At 35.5% G+C, this 12836-nt stretch overlaps 1 protein-coding gene across 4 annotated transcripts in view; it reads right to left on the minus strand.

Annotated features, from left to right (window-relative positions):
- GRM8 (glutamate metabotropic receptor 8) overlaps positions 1-12836 on the minus strand; it is a 505336-nt gene that overhangs the window by 60064 nt on the left and 432436 nt on the right. For all 4 annotated transcript variants that reach the window (XM_087969395.1, XM_087969394.1, XM_087969392.1 and 1 more), the window contains one exon: positions 607-1542. In XM_087969395.1, the coding sequence (XP_087825521.1) occupies positions 607-1542 (936 nt within the window). The remainder of the gene's footprint in view (positions 1-606; positions 1543-12836) is intronic.

Here is a 12836-nt window from a genome sequence, read left to right on the forward strand (position 1 = left end):
TTAAACACGTTTGAACCTTGTCTTTCATGTTTGAACCTTGTCTTTCATGTCTGACAATGTACTATGCATCACAGAGATTGTATTCTGTACACCAAAATGTTTATATTCTATACACAAACATATTTTCTATCGAATGTGAATCATGGCTTAATGTTTTGCTTGTCCTGTCATTGAAAGGAACAATTTCTGAATATACAGGACCAGCCAACCATTGTCAAGTATCCGCTGATTCTTCTCAGACTTCTTCAGAACCTGTTTGCCATACTCATTGGAAAACTAGACTTTTTTCCTACTTGCTTACTCAAAACTACACAATTTGTATGGGTTTCATAGAGCAAATCAGTTGATATTTGGGGTTTTCAAATAATGGTAGGGTTTCTTTGAGTAGTTGAGTATAAAACTACTAAATATAAAAAGTATAAATATAAAAATTGCATGCATACGCAGAAAAAGCTACTCTATTTGGATTCAGTATTAGTTGATGTTGTTCAAGTAACTTTTAAACTTGATTATCCAAATGAATTAGCTGAAAAACGTTTCAACTTTTTTTCAATAGGACAATACAAAACAAAACATTGGCTTGAGATAAGTTACTTCTTTACTCACCTTCTCTGCTGACTGTGCTGTTCCAAAAAAGATTGGAATAAAAGCTAACCAAATGATACAGGTGGTGTACATGGTAAATCCAATTGGTTTTGCTTCATTGAAGGTCTCTGGAACGCCTCTTGTTTTAATAGCATATACAGTACATGTTACCATTAAGAGAATACTGTATCCAAGAGAACAAATGAGCGATAGATCCGAGATGTCACATTTGAGAATCCCACGGGCCTTGTCAGGATCCACAGTTCTCTGCTCTCCATAATCTACTATGATATGTGGAGGATCAATAGCAAACCAAATGAAGACTCCTATAAGCTGTATGGATATGAGGCTGAAAGTAATCACCAGTTGGGAACCTGGGCTGATGAACTTTGGAGCAGTGACCGATTTTTTCCCTTGCTCAAATATTCGATGGATCCGGTTTGTTTTGGTGAGCAAGGCTGCATAACTGAAGCACATCCCAAGTCCGAGGAAGATCCGTCGAAAAGAGCAGATGGCAGTGTCTGGACGTGCAATCATTAAAAAAGTGATAGCATAACAGAGAAAAATCCCAGTCAAGAGGACATAGCTTAGTTCACGCCCTGAGGCCCTGACAATTGGGGTGTCGTTGTGGCGGACAAATGTCACAATGACAAAGGAGGTTGCAATGATGCCAAGTATTGCTATGAAGACAGGCACAATCGCCCACGGGGAATGCCACTCCAGTTTGATGATGGGAATGAGTTGGCAGTCCGTGCGGTTGGTGTTGGGTTTCTTATCAAAGGGACACATTTCACAGGTGACCTCATCCACTTGGTAGTGATATCCTTCACAGCGCTCGCAATGCCAACAGCAAGCTACTCCCTTCACCATCTTCTTCCTTTCCCCAGGTTTGCAGGGCACACTACAGACTGAAGCGGGGTGAGTTCGTTCTTTGATATCCCAAAGCATATCTTCTACCTATGGTTATATATATTAAGAAGAAGAAAAAAGATAATGAGCCATTCATCATCTCCTAATTATAATATCCCCTAATCTTGGCCACAAGTTTCTCATGAATCACCTTGTTTTGACAATACAAATACAGTTTATTTGGATAAGAAAACCCCTCTTTCTCTGATACCGATTTTATGAAACTGTTAAATGATTGGGCACAATAAATCATTTGCGCCTTGAGCTTGATGAGTGTCATTAGTTTCTATTTACCTCTTTACTGCTGACCAAATGGATACCTGTGAAAAGATTTATTGACTCTTAAGCTCTAGTCTGAAGCAAAGGCATCCTATAAAAAGGAATGGATGAACTAATCACATGCAAATATAGTTCTCAAACATTTAATTAGAAAATAATGGCATACGGGTTTTGAATTAATTTATATCATAACGTACGGACAGAGTAAATATCCTGCACTGATCTAGGAAAGAACGAGGAGTTTTATTTCTGCAATGTAAAATTATGAAGCAAGGAAATATTTTATTGTATTTTTATCTTTTGGATCTGTCTCAGGTTGCTTTGCTTGTTATCTTTTACCATCTAGAGAGTTATTTGTTTACCATATTTACTTCCCCCCCCCATCAAATTTCTCTGAGGGGCTTACAACAAAACAACGACGCATAATAAAAGCTTAAACATCAATCCAATATAGACAAATAAAGTAGCATTCCTGATTATTCACCTCATTGATTCACTAATTGCCACCAGTCCTATCATGCCTCTCTAAGCGCACAAGGAAAACATTGTCTTTATCGTTCTGAACAAGAAAAGGGAAGCCAAGAAAGCTTGCTTCTGCTTCCCACTTTTTAAAGATTTTGGGTGAGTAGAGGAATCTTCTGCATTCTCCCCCAGTCTGCATGAATCAAGCAGTCTTCCTACTGCAGGCAACCCTTGAAGGCCTTGTTATAAAAGACTTCATAGCTGACAAAGAGAACTTTGAATTATATCTAGAAAAAAAATATAACCCAGGGCCTGGCTTCAGAAGATTAGATAGCCTTTTGAATTCTGATGGACTTTTTATTTTTTACACAACTAATTTGTTGTAGGATCTCAGTGCTTCTGTAGATCAACTAATCCTTTCAAGAGAAGGGCCCTTGGAATCCAGCACTGTAATAGTAACAACAAACTTTGCATGAGTCAATCCATTTTTAAATTGCATTCCCTCATAATTTCTCTCCTTTGCACAGCTATAACTGGAATTCAAGACATTTGGTTTCATAATGTACATGTTAGTATTATGTGAGTGTGACAAGAACCAGTTAGCAATGATCAGATGTAAAGTTCATTGAGTGTTTCCTTTTAATTACAGAATTGTTTGGAAATGGAGAAAATTATTCACAGCATTCCATCTTTAAACTTCTTAGAGATATAGTGATATAAATAAATAGTTAAATCATTTTACAGACATAATAGTTATACCAACAGACAAGTTTTCCTCAAAGATTAATTAATTTACATTAATTGCATTAATACAGTGCTACATTACTTACAGTACTACATTTTACATTGGTATCCACAGCACCAACAAGGGAAGCAGATGACAAAACAACTCTGTCTTGTAAATAGACAAATAAATGTACATAAGGGATGAACCATGTGTTGCAATATCACAATTGCACACTTGTTTTGTTGTTTTGATGGAACTGTCAGATTCTTCAGACTTCTCTGATTATTTTCTTCCTGTAGCGCAATTACAGAATGTTACTTGCCTATGGCTTCATTTAAACTTTTTTAAACTACTGCTTTGATGACTTTTAGCAGAAATATGATTTCTTTAAAAAAAGAAACAAATTAAAGAAGGGAAATACTGAGTGCTGCTGAGCTGCATTTTCCGTATCCTGTAGCAGCATGGCCACTGAAAGCAATACTTTGGCAACATCACAAGGATTACACCAGTGTGAGATTCAATTTTTTGTATTACTAGTTCTGTGGGTGTGGCTTGGAGGGTGTGGCAGTGGAAGGATACTGTAAAATCTCTAATCAGAGGTGGAATTTGCCAGTTTTCTGAATTACTCAAAATTTCCGCTACCGGTTCTCCAGAATTGGTCAGAACCTGCTGAATACCACCTCTGGATTACACATCCTTCACCTATTTCAGGTTCATAGATAAAGAAATCATATCACATGGGACCAACCCTAGAGACTTTATGAAACTTCTTTGCCAATAAAATGGAGAGGCATTTGAAACATCATGTTTCTTGGTGTTTGTGAATGGTCAGCTTAGTCTGACTCAATAAACGTCTTCTGGAAGAGGCAGGGCAATGTTCTTCAAATGTAATTCATGCATATTTAATTCAACCAGTTCAATTTTACCTGTACTTTATTAAACTCGAAAATACTATAGGTAGAGATCGGGGAGTCACTCAACACAATTGAAAAGTACATTTTTAGCTACTCCAGAATCAAACCAGCACTTAAAACCCAACACATTATTTTGCAGATGGAAGCCATGATCCTGATTGTGAGAACTAGGAATCACATATCACAAATTAGCAATCAAACAGGCAAGCCACTGTTAGTCCTGATGGTTTGTTTTTTTCCAGAACAACATGGAAAATTTCACCTGTACAAAGGTAATCTTCTGCTGAGTTGCACCAGGCTTCTGTTTAGTTAAAAAGTCTTCTGAAAGAAGTTTAACAGTGACCCACAAAAGATCAATTTGCCCAAGGGTTTACAAGTGTTTTTTTTCCTCTCCCTTTCATGCTTTCAAAGGGACAGTTGACCTAGTTAATAAATTATATTCTATCAAATAATTGTCATTGTTATGGGGGAAAAATAGTCAAGGGATGGTACAAAATGAATGGACCAGAAATTTCAAAACAATAGGATAATCCATCATTTTAAATGTATACAATAATGTTCACTATCTCTATTAGTCATTATAGGTTTCTGATTAGACTCAAACTCTTCAGAATTTTCATTAAAAATCTCTCCATTACAATCTAATGTAATACTATATATACATGAATGACATGGTTTAGAATCTTAACAGCTGACTAATTATCTGACTAATTATCTTTTAGAAAACTTTAGGGGCTTGACATAAGCAAAATAATAGCCATACTGCAAAAGTTTGTGTGAAAATTTAAAGCAATGTTTTCTAACTTCTAGACTTCAATTCCCAGAATTCCCTAGCCACTTCCAGTATATATAGGATAAAGAAACTAACATAGTGAGAGGTGATGTGATATGACGTAATGTCTGGGAGCAAAAACCGATCTATTTTAAATAGGCAAAGTCATAAGCAACTGATAATATGCACTTTTTTCCTTACTTACTTTCTCTAATATATATTGGACTAGAATCAACCACCCCCAAATGTACCTTCCTTATTGTCATTTTCTCCAAATATGCCCTGATTTTGAAGCATTTCTTTTATGCTAAACTTTTTGTTTGCATTTTTATCCCAAGCTCTATTTCCTTTTTATAAATCTTTTCAGGAAAGGAGGATGGACGGAGGGAGGGAGGGAGGGAGGGAGGGAGGGAGGGAAGGAAGGAAGGAAGGAAGGAAGGAAGGAAGGAAGGAAGGAAGGAAAGAAAGAAAGAAAGAAAGAAAGAAAGAAAGAAAGAAAGAAAGAAAGAAAGAAAGAAAGAAAGAAAGAAAGAAAGAAAGAAAGAAAGAAAGAAAGAAAAAAGGAAGAAAGAAAGAAAGAAAAGAACCCTGTGAATTCTGCTGCTGCTGTCTGGTGATATTATTAGAGTTACTGAAGAAAAAATAAATCAAGGGCAAAATGCTTTTACATTACTAATATATTATTCTTTTTTTAACTGTAAAAGAAGGATGGGATCAATAGATAAACAGGCAAAAGAGAACACCAGAAACCAGACAATTATTTTGGTTGTTCCATTGTGCGATTGGGAGTAATATTCATTTAATCGTCCACTAGGCAGTATTTCACAAAATTTTATCCAACTATTTTCACTCCTACTGCAGTGAAAGAATGCCTCTCAGAATGCTTCCAATCGTTAAATACACTTTGAAATATCCCACAGGTTTCACAATCTATTGGCTGCAAAGGCAACAAATTCTCATTTCAAGAAGGTCAGTTGTAATGATTCCTATAATATTTTTTCATTTCAATGCCTCTCACAAATAAATTACATAACATATAATTCATATTATGACATGGTATAAGTGCTGGAAAAATATCCTGGGTGAAGATTATTGTTTCTAATTTTTGCAAATAAAGCCTTCTGACAGCCTTAGGCTCATAGGTCTTGGATAGATTAATGAAGAAACTATGGAATGTGAAAATAAAAATTGGGAATCTGTAATGCTAATGACTGTATTTGGAGATATTGCATTTTTATGTTAAATTTATTCAAACTTATGAACTCAGAACTTCTCTCCTGCCTTCATGATATTAGTTCTGTATGTAAGAGTACTTTATTGTACATTTGAAAATGAAGTTAAAATAAATAAATATTTTGGTACAAGAGCAAAGTGTTCCTATAACACTATCACATGCTGCCGGGGGACTATTTTTTTGTTCTGTTTCATTTGTTGGGTGGGTACACACACAAGGAAATTTAGAAGTAATGGTGATTAGTGAAGCTATTGATTATCATGGTGGGACAACCTTTATCCTTGTAGTCTTGAGAGGTGTGGTGAGCAGAAGAAAGGTGTGCCTTCCCCTTATTAACTCATTGTTTATCTTCGCTATTGATTGGGATACAAGTGCATCCATCAAGTGCTCACATGTTCACTCACGGAAACTGAAAGCAATTGAAATGATGCAAGAAAGGTATAAAATCTACTCTTATTTCTGGATTTAGATGTTGAGCTTGTCAGCTGAAAAGCTGACAGCCCAGGTTTGAGACCTGACCACCATATGATGGAGTGAGGTCCTGTTACTTGCCCCAGCTCCTGCCCACCTAGCAGTTCAAAAGCATGCAAATGTGAGTAGATAAATAGGTACCACTTCAGTCGGAAACCAACAGTGTTCTGTGTGCCTTGGCATATAGTCTTATGGCCACACGACCACAGAAATGTCTTTGAACAATGCCTATTGCCTTGGCTAAGAAACAAGGAAACAGAGATAAGCATTGTCCCCCAGAGTCAGACATGACTGGACATGGAATTCTTTAGCTTTGACTTTTATTTAGTAAAGAAATCACAATATCAATTATATGTGATCAATGATCACAATGATCAATTGATTTTAATGTCACATCTATTTTGGTACTTATTTGTGAGGAATGCAAGTTTTCAGTGAATAGATTTTTAGCTATGCTCATATTTACTGGACTGCCTTTAACTTTATTTCAGAATAGTCTGTAGATTTACAGTCTTCCTGTATAGACTTGATTACTGCTTCCTTCCTTTATTTTATTCTGTTTTTACTACTTCATCAACATTAGTTCAATATCCAAAGAATGGATATCAAGAGCAATCTTAAATCATGTTTTAAAGCTACAATTCTGGTATAAAACATTCTTACCATTTAAAACAGCATAATGATTATCATCTAAATGTTGGTTTTGATTTATAGTTTATACAATTTATTCTAAGTTAAGCTCCAAAAATTCTTAGCATAAACATGAAGCAAAGATCCTATGCCAATTAACAAGAAGAATAAGTGGGTCAACACAGACCTTCTAAATTAAGTGTGCTGTCTGATCTTTAATGACACCAGTAATCATTTATTTTGTGAAAATTGAATTAACAACAGGGCATGGTGTCAGCATGTATGCCATAAAGATTAATGAGCTCATTCACCTTCTGGGCTGCTATATTACCATTAAATTGATTAGTAGAATGGTTCATGTATTGAAATCACAAACAATTTGATGGATTTATCTGAACTTTTGATTAGATTGTTCTATGATGAACAACACACTTTAGCTTCTCATTGTTACTTTTGAATGGGTGATAAATGCTAACATGTTTTGTTCTATGGATTTCAGTAGGATAAATATGGATTAGATCTTATCCTGCTTCTTTTGAAATAGAAGGGAAACTCCAGTGACAGCAAAGAGTGTAATTTATCTCTGTCTATTCTCCTTTAAGTTCTCTATGCTATCCAGAATTCGTTTTGTGAGTCTACAAAAAAGGGTCACATCCCAGAATAGTAGGGGAGATATAATTTTATATTACAGAGGGAAAAGGAAATCAGAAGCCCATTGTCTTCCTTTATGCTTCAGTAGCTTTCTAAATGAAACTACATGTCCCATTCCTAGAAAAAGGTATGAGTAGCTCAGTAACTCATCTATCAGTTGGGTGGTTGCATCCTGTGTCTTCAGATCATGCCCTGGAACTTCATTTAACCAAGTGTTATATGTCACTACTGCTTCTATTATGAGTAGGTGTTATATGGTCATGCTTCAAGGTCTCCTTCATTAAAGAATATATGTGCTATGTCCTGATTTATCTATTCATAAGTGAGTGAACAATGCATTTGGGGAAAGCATCTCATGCATTTAAGGGAATATTCATTGCATTTTGACCAAAACATTTCTAAAATTATGTTGGAAAGCTGACACTAAAGCAAATGTAATTTATTATATGAATCTAAAAAAGATTATTGGATTCATATGATACAGGTTTTATGTCCTGGGAGATGCATGATGATACATACTGAAATTGCAAATATTTAATAGGACTATAGATAGAAAACAAGTCAAGGGCAACCAATCCATCAGAAAGTAAGCAAAGCTAGAAATAAAAACTGTCAAGATTCTAGATTGACAGTCAGTTTCATTACTGCCAAGGTTTATAAGAATGGTCCCATCCCTCTACTTGATGGAAGTCTGCTGATTGAAAATCAGTTGTAACGTATTTGCTTTTCCTGCAGACCTATCAGGAGAAAACACTGTGGTATCAGTTGCAGCTTCATATTTTATGCATATAAATTAAATGCATGTACATTTATTGTTTTCATATACCTCCAGATATAACCAGAATTACTCCCAGTAGTTTACTATGTAAAAAGAGAGTAAGAACATAAAAAGCCAGAAACACAGAATGATTTTTTTTCCTTCTCTTCAATCATGTCTAATTCTGAGACTATCTGAGGAACTCCCTTCAATTTTCTTTGCAAGGTTTTTCAGAAATAGTTGCTATTGCACACTTCCTAGGATTGAAAGTGACTTGCCCAATGTCAACCAGCTGGCTCTGTGTCTACAGTGAGTTTAGAAATCATGGTCTCCCAGTTTCTAGCCTGATGCCTTAACAGCAAACTTGTCCTCACTAGAAGGATGTAACAAATCAGAAAGACATAAACAGCTGAAATGATGAATAAGACTAATCATTCAGAATCAAAATAATTCTTGTTACCAGATCTCAGTAGAAAGGTGTAAACCCCCCCTCCCCCCATTTTTATTCACTTTTTATGCTCAATTCAATTCCAAACAGATATGTATGAGTGAATATGCTGACCATTTGGTATATGATACTATTAATAGAAGACAAATATGCATTCCATTTTACATTTCTTTGTATTCAAATTTTATTCAGTTTTATATTCTGATATGGAAATGATAGATAATGGACTGGTTAGCAGCAAAGCTACTCAGATTTGATCTGGATAAGGTAGCAATGTGTTGCAATGTAGGTGATTTTAACCAAATTAAACCTAGGTCTTTGTTGTGAAGTTTAAGTACAGTATGTATTTAAATGTAACTATCCTTCCAAAATGTGGAAAACTCATTGCAGAAACTAAGAGTTAATAAAATGGAAAAGCAATATTCTTTGGCATATGTGTTGAAAAGGTGCTGTTTGCAGGAATTTTAATGTGAAATGGAAATAATGCCTCTATTCACTTACCATGTCACTTCATCACATTGTTCCATTGTACCAGAAGGGTATTTTATAACAGGGTGTTTTGTTTTATTTAAGTGTCTCTTATTGAACTCATCTATTTTTCAATAGATTAATCAACAAGAACATAAATAGACTTTGTTGTTGTCCCTGAAAAGAGTTTTGCAATAGCCCCCAGTGGCTAGACTCTAGGATTGCTGGTTTGTCTTATTCTTCGTATCTGGAGGAGGAGGAAAATGCTAATAACAGCTGTTTATTTCCAGGACAATAAATGCTTTTTCAAGAGTCCCAAAATGATGTAATTATTTTCTTTCTCATATCTTATCTTGAATGCTGGTATGAGATAGCCCAGCATTTCTACAAAAAAATAATTATGTAAACTAGGAGTAAATAACTTAGAAGTCCTGGATTAATTTAAAACATCCTTGTAAGCAAACAGTCTCATGATGTTTCTACTCTTCTCTTAAACAGATTGTCAAGTGGGTAGAAAGAAAAGACAGCAAGAAGATTTAAAAAAGAAATGGGGAAACAAATGTGTTTTTTCTTCCTTTTGTTTTCGCTATGGCTGTCTCTGCCTTTCTTCAGTAGAGCTTGATGGCATACAGGGGCTTGGATTTTCATCTTTGATCATGCCTATATGAAATTATCTGATCTTCAATCTTATTATAAAAAAAATTTATGCATGCGGACTGCATGTTTCCTACAGTGGGGGAGTAGGAAGTGAAAGCCTCTTCAATTGGATCACTCAGCAACCTTCGGCCATGGCATCCTTCTGGACTGTATGCAAGAGTTGAGCATTATGAGCCCTGATCTGCAGTTGACTGTTTCTGTCTGAGTAAACAGTTTCAATTAGTAATGAAATGAGGGAGTGCAGGTTAAGTTCTTGGCCACTTCAGTTTATGTTGCCTCAAAGTTCAGTCCTCTCCCCATTGGTCATACATTGATACGTGTATCAATATTCTGATGATAATCAGTTATATCTCTATTCAGACCAAGCAGAAGATCTATATCCGGAATATAGGAGATGGTGGATTGGAAAAAGCAGACTTTGGCTTAATTCCAGAAAGATGGAGTGAGTGTACTTTCAAAATCTGATCATCAGATTTTAGTTTGATTTTTGACTCTGGATGGGATTATCTATTATTTATTTGTCATGGACTCCTGTTAATGCTGTGTCCAGAAGCAGCTTTTAGACAGCTTTGAATAGTACATCAGATATGACCAGGGCTGGATTGAATATGGTCACTCATGTTCTTGTCACCTCATACTTTTTCTGGTATGGCACAACCTCCCTTTGTAGTAGTAGCTTGCCTTCTAAAGTCAGAATGGCCCTTTCATTATTAATATTTAGGAAACTACTCTTCTGTAGAGGCTTACAGGAATAAAAGTTAGGCTATGCTGTGGAGGAATGAGTTGATTTTGATATAGGAAACTTGTTAATTTGTTATTTCAGGACTAGTTTGTTTATATAATGCACATTTTGTGTACTTTAGTGAAATGTAAGTCTCCGTGAACAAAGAAAATCCAAGCAAACAAAAATTCAGAGGTACTCTGTAACTGGATATCTGTTCCTTTTGAGGAACTATAAACCCACCAAAAACAAAAAGACCAGCACTTCATTGGATTTTTCAGCACCTATAGTATGTCTGGGGTCAGCCTAAACTTATAATAATCAGGGTTTCGATCACCAACTCCACATGATTTGTTTGGAGATGATATAAAAACAGGTTTCATTTAATGGATGAAATTGGAAAGGACCAATTAGGTGCATGTTCACATCAAAGTGAGACTGTTCTCCTTCCCAGTTCTCCATGTGGACCTTATGGTATCCAGGAAATTAGCCAAATGCATACTTGAATATATACATCTGCCACTTCTTTTATCTTTTAAAATTCTTGAAAATAACAGTCAAGAAAAAGCCAACCCCTACCTTAGATTCCTTGTGGAAGTTTTGAAAGGAATAGCTAACATTTTTAAGGCATGTGGTCATTGTACTTTATGTGAGGGATGTACCTTTTTTGACATCTGTATACCTGGGAGATTCTGATTACAAACATCTTTATCTTCTTCACTTCCTTAAATTCGCAGTCTGTCTGTTTCTGGGATTAAGTAAAGCTGTTTATATTTTGTTCACAATGGGAAAGGTTTTGATCAGGGCAACAGTTAGAGATATAGATAGAGCAAAGAATAGGAGAAGAAATTGAGAAATAGACCCAGGGATGAATAAAAATGTGGTTGCAAAGCTCTCTGCACTGCAGCCCTAAGCTATTTAACTGTAGCTGAGCACTTTGAACGATGCATTTAGAAGGGAGAGCACATCAGGTTACTGAACCATAATCTACACCAGCTGCCTATTAGCTTCCAGGTAGAGATTAAGTGCTGGGTTTGAATGGCGCTCAGGAATTAATTTTCATTTGGCTCAATTAATAGCTTAGCAGTTGTACATTTTAATTGCCATTAATGCACTTAAAGTCCAGTCTAGGCATATACTTTCAAATGAAAAGGAATAAAGGAAAAACAAGCATCCTTTCCCTATATTAGTCTCCACTGGCCTTTTTGTTTTTCTTTCTTTACATAACTTTTTTTCCTCTTTTTTTTCAGGATTCTCCTCTGGTGACTTTCAGAGCTCTTGGAGACTCCAGTGATTAAAAAAAACAAAAAGAAAAGAGCAGCATATTTTCATATTTTTGAGGGCAAGTGAAACAGGACTACTTGGTGAGTCACATATGGCTTTTGGCCAGCTTAATAACCATATGGCCAAAAAAAAAAATGTAGCATATTTCTGCTTCTCATCCTTTTGAATTTTAAGACCTTCAAAAATTGATCTTGATTAATATTTCCCTTGAGTTGCTTCATAGGAAAAATTAAGTACCCTTTGAATTAAAAAAAAAAAAGCAATCAGATGAACGAGACAGATGGTCCCTACGTAAATCAACATGATGAGTGTGGGAGAAAAAGCCTGAAACAAGATAACAGATAATTTCTGTTTTATTTTCTATCTCCTATTTATTTAGCGTATGGCATATCATTCATGGGCTAGCAATATGTATTAACATGTCACCTAGATTAGTAACCCAATAAAATATATACGTGTGAAAAAGATCTATATTCAAATACCAGTGTCTAGGCTTTCTAATCATTGAAGTGCATCATCATTTATATTTAAAAAAATCAGACACTAGACCAGTATATGCCCTCAGTTTGCAGCTAGTCATAATGTGGCCTATATAATATGACGTGGGACCCTGTAGCCACACTGAGAGGAAGATACTACGTCCCATTTATAGAGAGAGTCCCGGCAGACACTGTGTGAGGTGTGAATCCTATTCAGGAATAGTCATTACTATTAGTAGTTTAAAGCCTGGCACCTTTTTTGTGGGGTGATTTATAAGTCTATTTCGAAAACAAAGACGTTGTAATAATGCAATGATGTCATTGGAAGGAGAGGAATTGATAGTTTTTTGTTTGTTTTTTAAAGTAAAGCTACTATATCAGGATTTTA

The sequence above is a fragment of the Notechis scutatus genome, chromosome 6 (genome assembly GCF_049901735.1).
Source record: "Notechis scutatus isolate UNSWTSFEM ecotype Mainland chromosome 6, rNotScu1.2, whole genome shotgun sequence".
Classification (NCBI taxonomy): Eukaryota; Metazoa; Chordata; class Lepidosauria; order Squamata; family Elapidae; genus Notechis; species Notechis scutatus.